The sequence below is a fragment of the Pongo pygmaeus genome, chromosome 6 (genome assembly GCF_028885625.2).
Source record: "Pongo pygmaeus isolate AG05252 chromosome 6, NHGRI_mPonPyg2-v2.0_pri, whole genome shotgun sequence".
In the NCBI taxonomy this organism is placed as follows: domain Eukaryota; kingdom Metazoa; phylum Chordata; class Mammalia; order Primates; family Hominidae; genus Pongo; species Pongo pygmaeus.
In genome coordinates, this window is record NC_072379.2 from 149,172,148 (window position 1) to 149,192,750 (window position 20,603).

Consider the following 20,603-nt stretch of genomic DNA (forward strand, 5'->3'; position numbering starts at 1 on the left):
GTACTTTGAGGTAGAAGTATTCGAAGATAGATTACAGCTTAAGGAAAACTACCTGGGGACGAAAACTGCCTGCCCAGGAGATAGGTAGCTCTCTTCCCCTGGAGTTGCGGTGTGTGGCTTTAATGATCTTTTTAAAATCCTATATTCTATTATGTCAGTGTTCTTACCCATAAATAAATTTTGACTCCTGAAGATTGTACGTTTCATGGATCAGATTGCAAAGATTTCCTTTTGGCCGGTTGTATCTGTCCTTTAAATTCAAAAAACAAAAAGGAGGGGGAGGGTTCCGTAAAGCCCATCCCTTTGGCTTTATTCTGGATTAGGTGAGGGAAGGGCTTGCAGACTTGGCCAGGACTAGAAGACAATTCAGGTGTGTGTGTGCGCGCTTTCCGTCTTTCATATTTGGTGTACCTCAGAGCCCCTGTGAGTTGCAGTGGCTCTAACTATAGGATTTTAAAGCAAATCCCTTCTGTCTCTTCTCTAAAGGAAAAAAACAGAAGGGCTACATGGAAGAAATGGAGGTGCAAGGTCCCACCAGGGAGAGTGGACAGTCCCTCCCGCCTCAGAAGAAAGCCTGCCTTTCCCACCTCAGTACAGGCAGTGGACACATCGAGGGAGACGGGGCAGGAAGAAGCAGGAAACTTCTGAAGCCCCGATCCATCCAGAAGTCGTGGTTTGTGCAGTTTCCGTGGCTGATCATGAATGAGGAGCAGACGGCTCTGTTCTGCTGTGCTTGCCGAGAATACCCCTCCATCAGGGACAAACGGTCAAGACTAATAGAAGGTTATACAGGACCATTCAAGGTGGAGACTCTCAAATACCATGCCAAGAGCAAGGCCCACATGTTCTGTGTCAATGCCTTGGCAGCAAGGGACCCCATCTGGGCAGCCCGGTTCCGGAGCATCAGAGACCCACCTGGTGATGTCCTGGCCAGCCCGGAGCCACTCTTCACTGCAGATTACCCCATATTCTATCCCCCAGGGCCTCTGGGAGGATTTGATAGCATGGCTGAGCTCCTGCCAAGCTCAAGAGCTGAACTAGAGGACCCTGGGGGGAATGGAGCAATTCCTGCAATGTATCTAGACTGCATTTCAGATTTGAGGCAAAAAGAAATCACTGATAGCATCCACAGCTCCTCAGACATTAATATTTTATATAATGATGCAGTAGAATCCTGCATTCAGGTAATACATTTATAATGATTGCTGTGTCTTACAGAGAAGGACTCTATACTGACAACAATGTATATCCATGCTGATGATGGAAAAAAGCATACTAGTGATAACCCACTGCTAACATCATAATGTTAGCGTATACCAACATGCTTATCATGGACTAGGCATTGTTTTAGATGTGTTCCATGTATTATCTCATTTAATTTGGACAACAACCCTATTATCATCTCCTTTTTGCAAATAACATAATTAGTGAGATAGAACATTTCTACTTCTGGTATAAAGGAAACAATCATCTTTATTCAGAATCCAAAATAAACACAGATCTCAAGAAATAGCCTACAACCACAAAATCACAGAGCTCTTAAATAGTCAATATTTAAATTTGTTTTGTTTAAGAGACAGGGTATCGCTCTGTCACCCAGGCTGGACTGTGGTGTGATCATAGCTCACTGCAGCCTTTACCTCCAAGGCTCAAGCAATCCTTCCCACTCAGCCTCCCAAGTAGCTGGGACCACAGGTGTGTGCCCCCACACCTGGATAATTTTTTATTTTTCGTAGAGATGGGAATCTCACTATATTGCCCAGGCTGGTCTTGAACTCCTGGACTCAACCAGTCCTCCCACCTCAGCCTCCCAAAATGCTAGGATTACAGGTATGATCTACCGCACCTGGCTAGTATTTTTTAAATTTTAAGTTTGGAGTCATGTTGCACTTTTAAACATTGCAGTTTTACATGTTGTTTGATGTAATAATGTTTCTGATGTTGCTGTGAGGCCGGTAGAGCAGGTGCTATTAAACTCGTCTTGTTGGAAGAACACAGACTTTGGAGGAAGTGACATGTCCGGGGTCCTAGAGCTCTTGTAATCAGTGCCAGAATCTGCCCAGAGTCCTGAGCTGCCAGTCCATGCTTTCCTTCCACTCCCCGCAGCACTGGTGGGCGCTAAAGTACTCTAGCGCCCACCTTAGGTTTCCTTTGTAGTTACCGAATGCTTTGGAACGTTGTCCTGTAAGGAAACTACGTTCATTGGAAGCTTCCGCATTTCTCTCCTATTGCATAGAAGTAGAATTTTACAACAAATCATTTTTAACTCCCCTCCAGGAGTCTGGTGAGAATAGCTCGGAGGTTCCTCCTAGAGCTGACATCATAAGGAATCCAGTTCAACTTCGTAAACTCTCATTTTTCCAAAATCCAGAAAAACAGCATAGCTTGTTTCTTTTCCTCTTCCTGATATTTTTTAGTATTAGAAGCTAATGAACCGATCTAACCTTTTATCATCTGAATTCAGCAGTGAGGCATGTGTAAACCAGTCACCGGTCGTAAGCATCTTTAGCTTTTTTGACCACCTCTTTGTTCCCATCCCATTGGGAAATCTTAGCAGGTGCTCCTAGAGGCACACGGTCACCTTTTAGTTGTAGGTGACCAGGAGGCAGCTCTCAGGACTCTGAGGACAGCATGCAGTGAGAGGCTCTGCCCAGCTGCCTGTTCTTTCCACACGCTTTCATTTCCGCCCAGGAGATCCTAGGATCTGACTGAATCTCACTTGGTTTTTACCTACTAATTCTGGCCTCCTGAATTTGATTCTTTGACTTTCAATGGATAAATTAATTCCTCTGAGTGCATCTGGGCCTCTTGGTGAGCTTCCCAGGAGAAATAGGGCTTCCAAAGGCCCCAGAAGTGTCGCGTGGGAATCTGGCTCGGCAGGCGGTGCTGAGTGGCCACTGCTCTTTGTTCCAGGACCCTTCTGCAGAGGGGCTGTCGGAGGAGGTTCCTGTGGTGTTTGAGGAGCTGCCGGTGGTGTTCGAGGATGTGGCAGTGTATTTCACCCGGGAGGAGTGGGGCATGCTAGACAAGTGGCAGAAGGAGCTGTACAGAGACGTGATGCGGATGAACTACGAGCTGTTGGCATCCTTGGGTAAAGACGCACCGAGCCTCTTATTGGCCACCCTCATTTGACTTGGGAAGCCCACAAGGGGAGCTGTGGCTTGTGGTTATCTTCCCATTCCTGCCCCCTCCCTGTGTGTAGGCAGAGACTGATCCTGTCTTTTGCACCTCAGAACTCCCCTGCTTGGGGTAACTGTGCTTTATCACCTTCTCATCCACCCATCTGTTCATCCATTCGTCCCCCACCAGACATTTTGGAGTACCTACTATGTGCCAGATGAACACAGCTGATCCATGGTCTCTGCTTTCAAGGGCCTAGCACATTTGTGGGAGAGACAGACATTTTAATAAGAAACTATAAAATAATACAGTCTCCCATAAAAGAGCTTCCAGAAGAGTACCCGGGGCTACTGAAGAAGAGGGATTTGATTTCCTGGGCATTGGCGGGAGGAATCAGGAAGCCTTTATAGAGTAGGAAATGTTTTAATTGAGTTCAAAACCAGGTGGATCAGAAGGAGGAAGGGCATTGAGCCATGATGGAGGGGACGGCCTGGCAGAGCCACCCCTATCTATGCAGCCCAGGGCTAAGGCTCCTGCATCCTGGCCAGGCGCCGGCAAGGGCTGGCAGCCTTCAGCACGGGAGTCATGGGGTTTGGACCTTGGCAGATTAGGAAGAGGGCAGTGCCTCTTACTCGTCAGGATGGTGCTCTCCTCTCCTGCATCTGCTGTTTTATCTTCTCTTTGCCTCTTTCTGGCAGATTAGCAAGGTTCTTATGAAGCATCAAGATGGAAAGACAACTTTTTTTGTTGGAGACAGAGTCTCGCTCTGTCGCCCAAGCTGGAGTGCGGTGGCGTGATCTTGGTTCACTGCAACCTCTGCCTCCCAGGCTAATTTTTGTTTTTTTAGTAGACACGGGGTTTCACCACATTGGCGAGGCTGGTCTTGAACTCCTGACCTCAGTTGATCCACCTGCCTTGGCCTCTCAAAGTGCTAGGATTACAGGTATGAGCCAGCACACCTGGCCAACATGTTTTTGTCATTGTTCATAACTTTTAAATGGCTTCCCAAACATTCAGAAGTGACTTAAATTATTTATTTTGTGGTGACAGAGGTTTCGTCGTCATGCTCTAGGTTAGGTGTATCCCTTCAGAGTATCACTGCCCCTGCTGTGCTGAAGAGCAGTGAGAGTGAGGGCAAAATTCACACTTGTCTTAAAAATGCATACCCTCTACAAAAAGTTGGGTTTTCCTTTAATGTAATTGGCACTAGCAACTCAGTTTCACTGTGAAGCCCCCAGGCGATTGTGAAGGTACCAGGCGATGGTGTTGCCAGCCCAGGGCAGCTTCTGTGGCAGTGCAGGGAGGGCTGGCCAGGATTGTTTAGCCTGTGCCTGTTTCCTCGCGTTTTGTGTTTTGACAGAGCATGATCTAAACATTTTATCAGTTTCTTTTTCATTTACCTAAATTAGGCAGTAGGGAAATCTCAGCTAACTAAGGTCTTTAAGTTTTATTTGGATGAACAAAAAATGTAATCAGAGGGAAGGGAACTCATTCTCCTTGAGGGTCAGAGGCAGGAATCAGAAAGGCTTTCTAGGGGATGGGCCTGGCCTCTCCGGTTGTCCGTGAAATTGAGACAAGTGTGGGAGTCTAGAAACGGAGTTGCATGTGTGTGATTCCTTTCAGTTACTTTAATTGGGTCTCTGGTTATCCTTTAACTATCCCCGAATTTAAACAGTTCTTCATGTTTGAGATATAGAGGCATCTTAAGGAGCCTGGAGACTATGGGCAGGGCCTGACATAAGCTATTTGTATGTTTAAAAGTAATATATAATAGTATTAAATTGGGATATAAAGTAGTGTTAAAACATAGTGGAGATTCTCTAATTGTTATTATTTTTACTTTGGCTTGTTTTTTTTCTATTTCCCACACTTTACCCTCCATAACAAATGCTTTAAGAGTTGAAAACCAAATATTATTTTGCATTATCTTTTAATTATTTATTTGTAAATAGAGCACAAAACTTCTTCTTGGGGTGAACTCAGTTTTGTTTGTGTGTGTGTGTGTGTGTGAGACAGGCTGTCACTCTGTTGCCCAGGCTGGAGTGCAGTGGTGCCATCATAGCTCACTGTAACCTTGAACTCCGGGGCTCAAGCAATCCTCCTGCCTTAGCCTCCCAAGTAGCTGGGACTACAGGCGCATGCCACAACACCTGGCTAATTTTTAACTTTTTTTGTAGAGATGGGGTCTCACTTTGCTGCCCAGGCTGGTCTCAAACTGCTGGACTCAAGTGATCCTGCTGACTCAGCCCCCCAAAGTGTTGGATTATGGCGTGAGCCACTGCACCTGGCTTGCCATATCTGATGAAGTCTGTTGCTTCTTCCCAAAAAGCAGCCAGAAATCTCAATTACATCCCACTGTTAAGAAACTAATATTTGTCATTAACAGAAATAGGCCAACATAGGGACTATGTGGGTAGCCCTTGCTTTTATTTGTAAAGGTGTCATCGTATGCTGAGTGGCCACTCACTGCAGGTGGGCAGTTTCTTGTCCACAGGAGAAGTCGGTAACTACAGCCAGGCCTTACAGAGCTGGGGGAAGGTGCTGTGTCACTCATGGAAACCAACACTGAGTGGGAGGGCCCTAAAGAAGATGAGCAGGGGAGTTCAAGTCCCCCAGGTGGTGTCTGGGAAGCCAGCTTCTCCACGGCAGGGCATGCGTTGATGGCCTCCAAGTGGGGGCAGCCAGGAGCTAGAGAGAGAAGAGCCAAGGTGAGGGGCTAGAGTGGCATCTATTTATTTATTTGTTTGTTTGAGATAGGGTCTCTCTATATTGTCCAGTCAGGACTGAAACTCCTGGGCCCAGGCGATCCTCCTGCCTCCATCTCCTGAGTATCTGGGATTACAGGCACACGCACTGCACCTGGCTAGAGTGGCTTTTGTAGAATGGATTCATGGGATAGGGCCTGCTGGCCCTTGGTGAAGTTAGCCTGGAAGGATGAGGAGTCCTTTGTAGGCCAAACCATTGTTATGGACTGTTATGGAATGTGGGTGTTTGTGGGTGTGTGCACGCACTCGCCACAGTTTTGTGCCCTTGTTCTTTTTCCATTACTAAGTCATAGAAAACGCTGAAAATTCCCCTGTTTCATTTGTTTGGAAAGGAACAAAAAGAAGAGGTTTTGATAAGATGTAGGCTGCAGCTTCAGAGAGGTACCATCAGGGTATGGTATTCCTGGGCCAGGGTGGTGGCACCAGCGGCAGTCAAAGGTGGACAGTCCCCAAAGGGAATATAAACGGAGGCAAACAGATTTGGGAACATTTGATCCCTGTTTGTTTTCAATTATTCTTTAAAAATATTTCTGCCGGGTGCAGTGGCTCACGCCTGTAATTCCAGCACTTTGGGAGACTGAGGCAGGTGGATCACCTGAGGTTGGGAGTTCGAGACCAGCCTGGCCAACATGGCAAGACCCCGTCTCTACGAAAAATACAAAAATTAGCCGGGCGTAGTGGTGCGCGCCCTTAGTTCCAGCTACTCGGGAGGCTGAGGCTGGAGAATCGCTTGAACCCGGGAGGTGGAGGTTGCAGTGAGCCAAGATCGTGCCACTGTACTCCAGCCTGGGCGACAGAGCCAGACTCCATCTCAAAAAAAAAAAAAAGAAAAATGACAGTCCCCTGTCCCACCTTTCTCTTTTACAAAGTCCTGTTCCCCAGAATCTTGTAGCTGTTTCTTCCAGAATTTGCCGCATTATTTCTAAATAATATATGTGGACATTATCTTAGGAGGGACGGACTCCCGCAGGACACGCTCATAAAACAGTTGCATCCTCCTGCTCACTGCTGAGCATGTCAGCTCTGGGGACCTTTTCTTTCTCACCCTCTGGGTTAAATCTAGGCAGGGCCTGGAACTTTTTCTTGTCACACTCAAATAACATAAAATCTTCCTGTTCTAATTTCAGTGAGCTCAATGCCTGGTACAAAACTCTTCAAAAGTGTCCTGATCAAAAAGACAGAGAAAGGCTGGCAAACTACCTTAATTAAAGGAGACTGAAGAGGTGTGACAACTTGAGTGCATGATGCTAGGACAGATGCTGGGCTATAGAGACATTGTGGGGACAAGTGAAGAAATTTAGTATGAACTTAGATTAGATAATAGTATGATATCAGTGTTGAGTTTCCTGGTTTTGATCATTATAACTCTGATTGTGTAAGACACCTTTGCTTTCTGCTGCCCCATTTCAAATGACTGCAGACTCATGTATTATCTCACAACTCTGCAGGTCGGGAGTCCAGGTGGGCCTGATCAGGTTCTCTGCTTAGGGTCTTAGCCCAAACCAAGGGGCCGGCCAGGCAGGCTCCTGTCTGGAGGCTCTGAGCTCACTTATGCTGTTGCCAGAATCTAGCTCCTTGCAGTTCTCCTGCTGCCTGTCAGCGGGGAGCACTTTCAGCCCAGGAGCTGCTCTCGGGTGCTTCCCTGTGGCCCCCTCCGTGCTCAGGCAGGCAGCAGTGTGTGGAATCGTCATGTGCCTTGAAGCTCTGACTTCCTGGGCTGCTGCCAGCTGAGAACAGCACCAGCTTTTAAAGAGCTGTGTAATTAGGTCGGCTCCACCGGCTAATCTCCCTTTGCTGTGCAAGGTAACATGATGACAGTGTGACCTCACATCCTGTTCAGAGTCCCCTCACCTCAAGGGGAGGAGGTTAGGCCAGGGTGAGGGCCCTGGAGCCCATGTTCGAATCCCACCTACTACCTATGAAAGGGTCCTTTTTTGTTGGGTAATACACATGAAGTATTTAGGAATAAAGGGGCATGCAAACAATTTACTCTCAAATGGTTCAGAAACATATTGTAGCTGTATGTACAGACCCAGCAGGAGAGCGTGCCTGTGAGCTCACAAGCATGCTGGAACACATGGGGCAAAATGTCAATGATTGGAGTTCCTTGTGTTATTCAATCTTTTCTGTAAATTTGAAATTATATCAGGGATTTACCAAAAGGAAAATTTAGGAAACAAAAGCCCCGTCTCTGTGTAGTAGTAGAAAATCTGGACTTCATTTAACACTCAATTCTTGCCTTTCCCACCTCAACCTGCTGTGGCTGTAGAATCTGGACCCATGCCATAGGAAGAAAGGGGCTCCTCTTCTCCCACCCCCTGCTGGTTTCAGAATTTCTGACTCATCTTCAGTGGGAATGGTGTTGGTGGGTAGGAGAGGTATAAGAAAGGTTTCATTTGACATGTAATCTGACACCAGCTACTTAGAGCTGTAGTCCTTTAAAGCTGGTTCTCTTCTTTGGGTGTTTGTGGGTTCTGCAATACCCCTGACAGGCACTGAGACCCTCTCACTTACAGTTGCCTGGACATGGGTGAATGTCTGCCCTGGCAGCCTGTCTATATAGGCGCCTTCACAGGGGAGTATCACATCGGTAGTCAGCCGTCACGGGCAGGCCCCACAGACAACGCCAGGCCTCTTCTCATTCCCCATGTGGCCCACATCTGAACCATAGAAGCACTTCCAGACCCTGTGCTCTCCCAGACCTGGGATTGTAGGCCTTTCTCGACATGGCCACCTCCAAGGCACCCCATTGCTACCTTAGTCTTATCCAGGGCTGGACTCGTGGCCATTCACAGCTCCCAGAGATACAGGTCAGGTTAAGGGAAAGGGTGCACCCACCACTCCCTATAGTCAGAGAGGCTCACAATACCCTTGACAATGCTTTCCAGAAACATCCCTGGTGCCCAACTTCCTGGCTCCTTCAGTCTCAGCTCTGTGACTCCTCTCGATGGTCGCGGGCTGGAGCCACAGCCCCCGGCCCTCAGCCATTCTCTTTCCAGGTCATGTGTCCGTGTCTGGCTTTGGAATGTGGAAGAGCTGGCTCCTGCTTTGGGGGGCTTTCAGCCAGAGCAGGCAGCCGGAATCACACTTTAATATCCTGTGGCTTATGTTTATTGTATTCCTGATTTATTGATTTTAGATATTCTCTATTGATTCCTACTGTGGAAGATGGAGATACGGCCCTGTTACATCACCTGGGCCCCCGCTTCTCTTCCCTCCATCCTCTCAGAACAGGTACATCACACTTTGTTGGTTACATTGGTATAAATTATTTGCCCAGTTATGATTATGTGTGATTTACTGCTGAACAAGGTGGTGTATTGTGATGGTGTTTCCTTCATTGTTGGACTCTTCCCCCTCAAATTGGAAAATTTTTTCTTCTTTTTTATTTTTCTCTCTTTCTTTACCCTCATCAGGTCTTCTCAGACTCTCCAGTGGAATTATAAAACTCCTCCGAAGAGTCTTTTCCACGTGACGGGACATCCTGTGGTCTGTCCATTTCTTTCTTTCTCTGGAGACTTCTCTCCCAGGGCCTTCTCCTCCCGTGCTCTGTCTGACCCAGGCAGACGTCAGGCCTGCGGCACACCTGTGGCCTGAGATGTGCCTTTGTCTCTCCCCCATTTCCCGAGTCTATCTCTTCTTTTGTGGTTGACGTCTTCATCTTCTTAGTGCACATCTTCCAGTGGCTTCCTAAGGAAGGGTGCAGGGGACGCCTTCTTTCTGTGACGCATCCAGTCTAAAAACATCATATTCTTCGCTCACGATTCAGTGATAACTTGTTTGGGCATATAGGATTCTAGGTTGGAAATGCTTTTCCTCAGCATTTTGGAAGCATTGCCCTTTTAAGTTTTACTGGTGCTGTTGGGAGGTCTAGTGCCTTCTTATTGCAGAATCTTTCAACATGGCACATTTGTTCTGCTCTGAAAGCTTTTGAAATTGATTTCAATTTTCTCAAAATTTTAATGACATGCCTTGATGTTTTATATAAAGTGTGTTTTTAATCTTTTGTTTTGGGTATCTGGTGTTTCCCTTCCATGTGGAAACTGGTCTTTCCCTGTTTGGGAAAATTTTCTTGTATGATTTCTTCCTATTTTCTCTTTTCTTTCTTCCAGAAACTCCTTCCTATTAGTTTGATATTGGACTTCCTGGATTGAGTCTCTGGTTTTCTGTTTGTTTCTTTTTCTCCTATTTTCTGCTTTTATCTTTTTTATGCTACTTTCTTGGACATTTCTTCCATTTTATTTTCTAACAATGCTATTTTTTTTATTCTATTGGGTTTTTTAGTTGCTAAACACTCTTATTTCTTCTTTCATGAATGGCTATCATGAGTTTTCTCTCTGGGAATATTAATTCTCATTATTTTGAAGTTTTGTTTTGCTTCCTGCTATATTTCAAGTTTTTCCAAATCTTTTCCTACTTGTTTTGGTTTCTCTCTTTCATGTTAGAGGCTTTTCTTAAATAATTATCTCTAGGTTCATTCCTGTGTACGAGTAAGCCTTAGAAACGGACTGGAAGCCCTGTGCATGGCTGCAGACCTGTGCATGGCTGGGAAGCATCAGGAGTAGGTTTCACTTTTCACTGTAGGGTGACCAGCTGTAAACCCAGATGTCTTACTGCAGGACCCACAAAAGTCAGTGTCCATAGATCTTTTGAGGGGAGAGGGAAGGGCAATTCCATTTTTCCAAAGAAAACGCTTCCCGTCTCCTGTTTGGAGGGTATGATAAGCCCAGCCAGCATTCTTGGAGTTGAGCGGTGCACCCCTTGGTCCATAGACATGACTTGATCTCCCTGCTTTCAGTACTGCACCACCCCTTCACCTTTCTGTGTACGTGGTATCTGGGGTCTGGAGCCTTTCTGGATAAGTTTTTCTGTAGACCGAACCTCTCTTCTCCTCCGGGGTGTGGTGGTGGTGGTGTTTCCTGGTTTCCTGGAATAGGTGAGGACCTGGGATTGATCAGATCTCTGTCAGATTTGAGCCAGTCCGCTGCTCCCACCCATTCCCCACCCACCACGTTCTCCCATACCTGTTGCCTGCAGTTTCTGAATCTTTCTGGGATTCTCTGGTACCAACCAGCTTGCTTCTCCTTGTTAACCCCTCTGCAGGCATTTGGTGTTCAGCTCTGTTTGTTTCTCTTTCTTTTGTCTCCTTTCCTTCCAAAAATGGATTTGCATTCCTAATCCAATTTATCTTGGGCTTATACCTCATTTTGTTATTTTTATTCCTTTGCCCTCATTTTAGAGATATTTTAAGAAGGATATATGTTCAATCTAACACACTTTAGTAATTTACTTATTTATATTTTTATTAGTAGTAAATATGTAGATATTGACACACACATATATGTATCATTATATATATAAGTATAGTCAAGTGATCCAAAGATGAATAGTGGAAACCTATCTCCCTTTTCCCTTGTCCTTCAGTTCCTCCCCAGGAGCACCCACAGGCCCAGTTGCTTGTGTGGCCCTCCACAGACAGTTTAGGCACGCATTCACATAGACACACACAAAAGCATGATGTAGATAGTGATGGAGTTTATTTTCAATAGAGGAAATGGTTTATTTGCATACCCCTGAACAATATTCCTATTTTAAGTAAAGGGCAGTGCTTAATCCAAAGACACAAATCCCCTTTAGTCAGATTTCAGGCTCCATTGCAGGTGGTAGGTATTTCAGGGGGCCCTCCAAGTGCCCCTTTCAAAAACCCATGTAGTTGGTCACCTTCACAAAGGCCAGCTGTGGGGGCAGAGGGGCACATGCGTGGGCCAGCTGTGGGGGCAGAGGGGCACATGCGTGGGCCAGCTGTGGGGGCAGAGGGGCACATGCGTGGGCCAGCTGTGGGGGCAGAGGGGCACATGCGTGGGCCAGCTGTGGGGGCAGAGGGGCACGTGCGTGGGCCAGCTGTGGGGGCAGAGGGGCACGTGCGTGGGCCAGCTGTGGGGGCAGAGGGGCACGTGCGTGGGCCAGCTGTGGGGGCAGAGGGGCACGTGCGTGGGCCAGCTGTGGGGGCAGAGGGGCACGTGCGTGGGCCAGCTGTGGGGGCAGAGGGGCACGTGCGTGGTGGGCCAGCTGTGGGGGCAGAGGGGCACGTGCGTGGGCCAGCTGTGGGGGCAGAGGGGCACGTGCGTGGGCCAGCTGTGGGGGCAGAGGGGCACGTGCGTGGGCCAGCTGTGGGGGCAGAGGGGCACGTGCGTGGGCCAGCTGTGGGTGGCACCTTCCACTTGTCATGTGGCTGCTGTCCCCTGCCTCCCTCTCCTGCTTAGTCCCTATGTTTCTTCCTGTTTCCACCCTTCCCCATCTGGTGTGTATGGCTGGCCCATGGATCTGAGGAAGTCCTATCCTAGCTGAGGGGTACCCCTCCCCTTACTGCCTCTTTGGCACTCTGGGTTTGCGCTCAGCCTGCCCCTGGCCGACTAGACTTTATAAGGACAGAACCCAGAGACACCTCTGTGTACTTCAGGAACCGGGTCTAGCTTGAGGGGGCTACTCGATTTGGCCACAGCAGTGACATCAGCATGATTCTTCATCCTTACAACAGGACCTGCTGCTGCCAAGCCAGACTTGATCTCCAAACTGGAGCGGAGGGCTGCACCCTGGATCAGGGACCCAAATGGGCCAAAGTGGGGGAAAAGTCGTCCTCCAGGTGAGTCTAAACCTACAGCATTCTGAAGGACACGTGCCAGGGCCCAGGCGGCTATGGTGAGTCAGACAGCATGAGCTCAGCCGTGCTCATCAGATGGGGGCCGATTGGGCACCAAGCCTGGCAGGAGGCCCTGGGTAGACAAGATGAATAAGCAACTAACCCTGTCCACAGAGTGTAGAGTAGTCTGGGAAACTGGGAAAAAACAGGTCCTTTTGTAAGCAGAAGTGCTGATGGAGGCTGTGGCAGAGCTGGTGGGAGCAGGTACGTGGGGACACTGGTCTCGAGGAGCCAGGGGACCCAGACATCTGTGAGCCTCTCATCCCTTCTCCCTCCTTCGCCAGTGCTCGGTGACAGCACCATTGGTTTGTGAGAATTCGTTGTCTTGCGTATCTCAATCAGTAATTTCTTGGCTTGTAGCTGCTACACTTACTTCTTTCTGAGGCTCGTAGAAGACTTGGCAGGTGTTTAACATATTCTATTGTGGAGCCTCACACGAAAGTGAAAGCCACCTGCTTACCCAGCAGTCTCTGTGGCCAAGGGAGTTAATTGAACTTATTGGTATCTGGTGTCACATGATCCCAGGGTAGCTGTGTGGATAGGGTGGTTGGGGCGCTGGTGAAAGAACCCACAAGGATTAGCAACAACTCTGGGGGAGCCAGATTAACTTCCACAGATAAGAATGGGTGAGGGTTTAAGTGGATGCCACTAATGATCTCTAGAAAGAAGGATTGCATTCATCTTCTCTGCCTTGCTTAAGGGATACTTATTAAATTTGGGGGTGTCTTAGCTGATAGAAGACGGCAGAGTTCTGGGTAGCAGAACCAAGCATGATTTAATTTTCTCCAAAGGGAACAAGAAGATGGTGGCAGTGAGAGAGGCGGACACACAGGCCTCGGCTGCAGACTCCGCGTTGCTTCCAGCCTCTCCCATGGAGGCCCATGCCTCCTGCTGCAGTTCGAGCATTTGTGAGGAAGGAGATGGACCTAGGAGAATCAAGAGGACATACAGGCCCCGTTCCATTCAGAGGTCATGGTTTGGGCAGTTCCCATGGTTAGTAATTGACCCCAAAGAGACCAAACTCTTCTGCTCAGCCTGCAAAGAAAGACCTAATCTCCACGACAAATCATCTCGGTTAGTCAGAGGTTACACGGGGCCTTTTAAAGTGGAGACTTTAAAATACCATGAAGTCAGCAAAGCGCACAGGCTCTGTGTCAACACGGTTGAAATCAAGGAAGACACCCCTCACACTGCCCTCGTTCCAGAGATCTCCAGCGACCTCATGGCCAACATGGAGCACTTTTTCAATGCCGCCTACTCCATCGCATACCACTCAAGGCCCCTGAATGACTTTGAGAAGATCCTGCAGCTCCTCCAAAGCACCGGGACCATGATACTAGGCAAGTACCGCAATCGCACGGCGTGCACTCAGTTCATCAAGTACATCTCGGAGACCCTGAAGAGGGAGATCCTGGAGGACGTGCGGAACTCGCCCTGTGTGAGCGTGCTGCTGGACAGCTCCACCGACGCCTCCGAGCAGGCCTGCGTGGGGATTTACATCCGCTACTTCAAGCAGATGGAGGTGAAAGAGTCCTACATCACTCTGGCCCCTCTCTACAGTGAGACAGCAGATGGGTACTTCGAGACCATCGTTTCTGCCCTGGATGAGCTGGACATCCCCTTCCGGAAGCCTGGCTGGGTGGTGGGGCTGGGGACGGATGGCTCAGACATGTTGAGCTGCAGAGGAGGCCTTGTGGAAAAGTTCCAAGAAGTCATCCCGCAGCTGCTGCCTGTCCACTGCGTGGCCCACCGGCTGCACCTGGCTGTGGTGGACGCCTGCGGGAGCATCGATCTGGTGAAGAAGTGTGACCGGCACATCCGCACCGTCTTCAAGTTTTATCAGTCCTCAAACAAGAGGCTGAACGAGCTGCAGGAAGGTGCAGCGCCTCTGGAGCAGGAGATCATCCGCCTGAAGGACCTGAATGCGGTCCGCTGGGTGGCCAGCAGGAGGCGCACGCTGCACGCGCTGCTCGCGAGCTGGCCCGCCCTGGCCAGGCACCTCCAGAGCGTGGCAGAGGCTGGGGGCCAGATTGGGCACCGGGCCAAGGGGATGCTGAAGCTCATGCGCGGCTTCCACTTTGTCAAGTTCTGCCACTTCCTGTTGGACTTCCTGAGCATCTACAGGCCTCTGTCCGAGGTGTGCCAGAAGGAGATCGTGCTGATTACAGAGGTGAACGCCACGCTGGGCCGGGCCTACGTGGCACTGGAGAGCCTCCGTCACCAGGCGGGGCCCAAAGAGGAAGAATTCAACGCCAGCTTCAAGGATGGGCGGCTCCACGGCATCTGCCTGGACAAACTGGAGGTAGCGGAACAGCGGTTCCAGGCGGATAGGGAGAGGACGGTCCTGACGGGGATTGAGTACCTCCAGCAGAGGTTTGACGCAGACCGACCCCCACAGCTCAAGAACATGGAGGTGTTTGACACCATAGCCTGGCCGAGTGGGATCGAACTTGCCAGTTTTGGGAATGATGACATTCTCACCCTGGCCAGGTATTTCAAGTGCTCCCTCCCAACAGGATACAGTGAGGAAGCTCTGCTGGAGGAGTGGCTGGGCCTGAAAGCCATCGCCCAGCACCTCCCGTTCTCCATGCTCTGCAAAAACGCCCTGGCCCAGCACTGCCGCTTCCCCCTGCTGAGCAAGCTCATGGCCGTGGTGGTCTGTGTGCCCATCTCCACCTCCTGCTGTGAGCGGGGGTTCAAGGCCATGAACCGGATCAGGACTGATGAGAGGACCAAGCTCTCCAACGAGGTGCTCAACATGCTCATGATGACAGCTGTGAACGGCGTGGCCGTCACGGAGTACGACCCCCAGCCCGCCATCCAGCACTGGTACCTGACCTCCTCAGGCCGGCGTTTCAGCCATGTCTACGCCTGTGCCCAGGTACCAGCCCGCTCCTCTGCAAGTAAGTACACGTGGCAGAGCTCCCCCAAGGCAGCCTCATGCTGAGCCAGAGGCCAACAAGACAGGACTGCAGGTGCCTGTGGCGCTTCTCTCATGCACCCACCCATTTGCTAGGCCAGTGGGTACTCGATGCGTGATGCCCACCCTCCAGGAGCTTGTGCCCCTGCCAGGGAGATGACGCACATGTGCTCTAGGCAGCAGGGCTTAGTGCAGAGAGCGTGCATTTCTAGAGGCTGTCTGCCCTGGTGACAGTGCTGTACTGGCTCTGCCCCCAACTGGCTGTGTGGCCTTGGGCAAGTCTATCCTTTGATGCCTTGGTTTCTCACCTGCTGAATGAGTTGTGTGTGTAAAGCACTCAGGACAATGCCTGGCAGGTGGTGCCAATGGTACTAGTTAAAGGTCAAGACTACTGCTGGGAGTAAGGAGAGGGCTGACCAGCCCCAGGCAGCACCATCACATTCTAAGTGGGGCTGTATAGACTCTGGACTGTGCAGGAATTTTCAAGAGGGAAGAGGTCCACGTGGCTGTGGAGGAGGTGAGATGCGGAGGAGATGGTGGGGCTTTCAGGCAGGAATCTCATGGGGCAGGGGAGAACAGAAACAGCCTCTCTGGACTGGAGGGCTGGGGTCGGGAACTTGCTTGAGGGGGAAGCTGTATTAGAAGGGAGGGCAAGTTACTGAAAGCCACACACAGGAAATTTTCTCTCTTCAAGTAGTCACTGAAAACCAAAGAAAATATGCCCGTTGTTGGGGTTCTCCAGACCACTCGCAGCCACTTGACAAGGATGGAGCAGTGCTGTCTCTCTTGGCGTCTCTAGCTGGTCTCCTTCCAGCTGTTGCTGCTCCCAGTTTTCACCTCTGAGTCTGTGCTCACCAGAAACGGGACTGGGTCTCATGGCTGACAGAGGCTCTGTAGGAAGCAGGGTGGCCCTGCCACAGTAGGGCAAGTGGGGAGAAGAAGAGAGACCCCTCACTGACAAGAGAAAGGGAAAGCCGAGAGAGGGCTGGGTGAGTTGCTCTGTGTCCAGCCCTGTGGGTGCTAAGGAGAAAAAAATGATGTCACGTGTGCCCTGGTACAAGTTACTCTTTCCACAGGGACAATGGGACCAGCATAGATTGGTCCAAACTACCGAACTACGCACCGATGCCTCCTTCCAGGCAGGGCTCTCAGCCTCGGCACTGTTGACGCTGGGGCTGGGTAATCTTGGTTGGGGGCCCTTCCTGTTCACTGTGGGAACTTGAGCAGCATCCATGGCCTCTACCTATTAGATACCCACTGGATACCAGCAGCACACCCCCCATTTGTGACAAAATCATCTCCAGACATTGGCAAATGGCCCCTGGGGGACAAGATCGCCCCCAGTTGAGATCCCCTATCTTAGGATAAAAGAATGAACAGAGTAGGAACAGATGAGGGCTGCAAAGAGCAGTCATGGTCCTGACTTCAGTCTGTTCTGCCAAGCTTTCCTCACCAAACAGCCCCTGGGCAAAGTTGGATGTGGAAGGCAGTCACTGTCAGTCAGTCTAATTGTCTTCTCCTTTCTCCCTCACAGGTGCCAGGCTCAGGAAGGAGGAGATGGGAGCCCTCTATGTGGAGGAGTCCGGGATCCAGAAGCCACCCATCCTGCCCTCCAGGGAAGCAGTGGAGGTTCTAAAGGACTGCATCATGGAGCCTCCCGAGAGACTCCTGTACCCCCACACCAGCCAGGAGGCCCCGGGATGTCCTGAGGAACAGGGAGTCCTTGGGACTGCCTTGGAGACACCTCTGTGATCACTGGGACAGGCTCTGCAGATTCTAGGCTGCCCTAGGATCTTCTGCTGGTGGCGATGGTCTCTAAGCACCAGGAAGTGGGCAGTGGCGTCCTGGAGCAGCAGGGGTATTAGGAGGTGCATGACCTGTTTCCTGAGGCCCCACTCAGCACAGCCATGGCTCACAGCACACAAATGTGCCAGAAGGTTCTATATCTCAAGTTCATTTTTAAGGTGCTCCAGAAAATAACCCCATCGTGAAAGGTTTCAGCCCCTGAGTTCTGGTGGCAAGAGGAGTGTCCTGGTGGGGGAGACTGTTGGACATCCTGGGGAATGTTCCAGGGAGGCTGCCCACAGCCTAAGTGGGAATGGGAAAGGCCACTTTGTTAGACGGGGAGGCTGCCCTTGCTCTGCAAGAGCCCCCAGAGGCATTGTTCTGGGACTTCTACCCTGGCTCCCGCAGCAGAAGCAGTGAGGCCTCAGTCTCGTGCGGAACTCTACCTCTTCCCAGGGCTTCCTTTAGGGCGAAACAATCACAAGCCCTTTGCACAGAGCACCCAAGAAAGTTCTCTTCCTGCAGCTCCACATGGTGGAGCTGGGCTCTTCTGGCAGGGGGTCTGGTGCTTCCCGCAGAGCCGAGCCGCGTTTGACCCGCAGCATGCCCGGCCTGGTTTCCTCAGGAGAGGAGGGGACCAAGTTGGAGCTGGGAGGCTTGGTATGCAGCCCCAGCTCTGCTGCAGGCAGTGATCTGATTAATCCCTTCCTCTTTGTGCCTCAGTTTCCCTCTCCATGAAGTGGCAGCAGAGAATCCAAGTGCCTGCTGACTCCCCATCTGCCCTAGGATTAGAGAATGAGAGCCTCGAGCTCCCCGAAAGACCTCTGGCTGCAGTGTGGACTTAGCTGCCTTCCGCCCCATTCTTGTCCTTAGTGGGACAGGTAGGAATTTGTCTCCAAAGTCCTTGCTGTAGGAGTTGCTCTCTGAATGCACCATCTACACGACAGGCTAGTCCACTCTTCTCCGAGCTGCCCTGGGGACTCTGCACCAGGATCTCCAGGGCCCACTGACACATCCCCGAATGGGGGCTCAGTGACAAGGGCTTTGAACAAGCTCCTCCAGGGACTTTGGGCCTGCTCCAGCTTCAGAACCACAGAACCACCGCCCTAGAGGCACAGAGGGGCTTCCGGCACTGCTAGGTTCACACCCTCCTCGTCCATCTTCCTTCCACCTAAAGTGAAGCACTTTTCCTTCCAGGGGCAGCTCCGTCTTGGCAGGCTCAGGAGGCCGCTTATCAGGAGGGGGATGATTTTGTCTAGGTTCTGACTTCCTTAACCATGGGCAAGAAATAAGGAAAGTCAGAGGGCAGGGTTTCTCTGCCCTGCCTGACACTTGTTTTAAACAGGCAGGAAGTGGGCGCCATCCATCCCAGCTTGCTCGCTGCCTGGCTTAGGCAGGTCCTGTGCTGTGCCGCAGGCCCCTGTGGGTGGGCCCTTTCTCCATAGTCTGCTGCTTCCCATTCCCAGGGTAGATGCTGGCATCTGAGTACCTGAGTACCCTTCCTATTCCCAGGGTAGAAGCTGCTGTCTGAGTACCCTTCCCATTCCCAGGGTAGATGCTGGGGTCCGAGCCCCTCCCCAGTACTGCAGGTGCCCTAGTACTCCACATGCCCTTTCATCCCCACCCCAGCACTTAGCCTTAGCACTGTTGCTTTCCTGTCATTTTCAGTTCTAGTCAGGAATTCCTTTCTTGCTTTCTGCCTTTGACCTGTGGAAATGTCTCCCAGCCCTGTGGGTCTGGCGGTCAGAGGGACCCCACAGGCCTGTGGTGTGGGAGCTCTGGGAGGTGTTACTATCCGCGTGGCTAAGACATGCACAGGCCTCCTTCTCCCCATCACCGTCTCCATGGGCGTTCAGGAACTTGCCCAGGTCAGGCACTGTGGATGTGAACTGGTGGAAGGGGAGGGAGAAAGGCTTTTTTAGGTGGGGCTGTAGCCTCTGCCCTACCCACAGGGATTCCCAAGCGTGTTCCAGCACACACGCTTCCTGGGGCCTCTTCATCCTTGAAGAATCCCTCAGAGCAGGAGGCCATCCTGTGAGCAGCCGTGAGTGGGTCTCTGTGGGAGCAGTTCTGGAGCTGAGGTGGAAGTCAGGGGAAGCACCTCACCCTCTCCACGTCAGCATCAGCGTGCTCCGAGGACACCAGCATCAGCGTGCTCCGAGGACACCGTCCAGTGCCTTCCTTAGGTGGTGGGAAAGGGGGTCCCCTTGCAGCGGGGCCACTGAGAATGCTGCTTGTCATAGAATCTGCACTACCCGATTTCTCGAGGGGCGCAGGCCTGCTCCGTTCCCCTTTGTCAGCCAGTGGCCGAGAAGGAAGAAGATGACTGCCATCTCATTCCTGAGCTTCCTCATTCAGGACCCCGTGGAAACACAGTGAGCGTCCTTATCAGAGGCCCCTGGCCCAGGCTCGCCCCTTCGCTTTGTTTGGAGAGGCTGGCTGAGTTTCGGCCCCTAGTGCTGGAGACCCCCTTGTTGGAGAGGCTTCCTGTTTATGCCTCACAAGAAGAAAAACCGCAGGGCTCTGGGAGTGGAAGCATGCACTCCCGCTTTGGCTGGAGTCCCAGCGCTTGTCGCCACCCTCCTCCTTGCCTGTAGTCTTGACAGCATCCGTATGTACATGTCATGGCATTTCCCCTCCCTCTCCCTGATGACTGATACCCATCGGGTCTGACATTCCAAGTAACCAGTATGTAACTGGTAGTTTGATCCCAGTAGCCATAGCGACTCCAGGTGGGAGTGAGGGAGCCCAGCCCCCTGTCCTGGAAGATACCTTGGAGTATGTGACCGCGCTCCAGACCCTTGCTTCTCTCTCCTGCAGTGGGTGAGTTTCTAGGGTGCTAAGTACCTATCAGAACAGCGTGGAGGGGCAGGCCCCTCATACAGGTGTCTGCTTAGCCAGGTACACTAACTGTGACTGGCCCAGGGATGTTCTCTCCTCCATTTTCAAAGATGAAAGGAGGTTTTAAAAAACCATGTTTGATTCCTAACCTTTTGCTACCTGAATAAAGCAGAGTCTATTTCAACACATCTGTGTCTTGTGTGTCCCTAAGCGAGGACCAGGAGCTCAGAGAAGCTGACAGAACGAGCTCTGCTCTCGCTCACGAGGGGACAGGGCCAGGAACAGAGGTGGGCAGGGGAAGTGCCTGTGTATTTATCTGATTTTTGTCTTTCAGTTTCTTTCCTCTCTAGTCCTTCAAAGTGAGCTCAATCATTTTTGCCAGTTAGCAGGTAGAGATGAGAGTTGGCTGTTTGGTGAGTTATAATTAAGGGCTTGGCTGTCTTTTCTGGAGTACTGCATAGTTTACAAAGTG

The 20,603-nt window shown here is 50.8% G+C and overlaps 1 protein-coding gene across 6 annotated transcripts in view; it reads left to right on the plus strand.

Annotated features, from left to right (window-relative positions):
* The window catches only part of ZNF862 (zinc finger protein 862), a 29,132-nt gene extending 8,813 nt beyond the window's left edge, over window positions 1–20,319 (plus strand). For all 6 annotated transcript variants that reach the window (XM_054494017.2, XM_054494015.2, XM_063667967.1 and 3 more), the window contains 5 exons: window positions 487–1,184; window positions 2,914–3,091; window positions 12,424–12,528; window positions 13,377–15,488; window positions 17,040–20,319. In XM_054494017.2, the coding sequence (XP_054349992.1) occupies window positions 507–1,184; window positions 2,914–3,091; window positions 12,424–12,528; window positions 13,377–15,488; window positions 17,040–17,257 (3,291 nt within the window). In that variant the 5' untranslated portion in view covers window positions 487–506 and the 3' untranslated portion in view covers window positions 17,258–20,319. The remainder of the gene's footprint in view (window positions 1–486; window positions 1,185–2,913; window positions 3,092–12,423; window positions 12,529–13,376; window positions 15,489–17,039) is intronic.
* The last annotated feature ends 284 nt before the right edge of the window (window positions 20,320–20,603 follow it).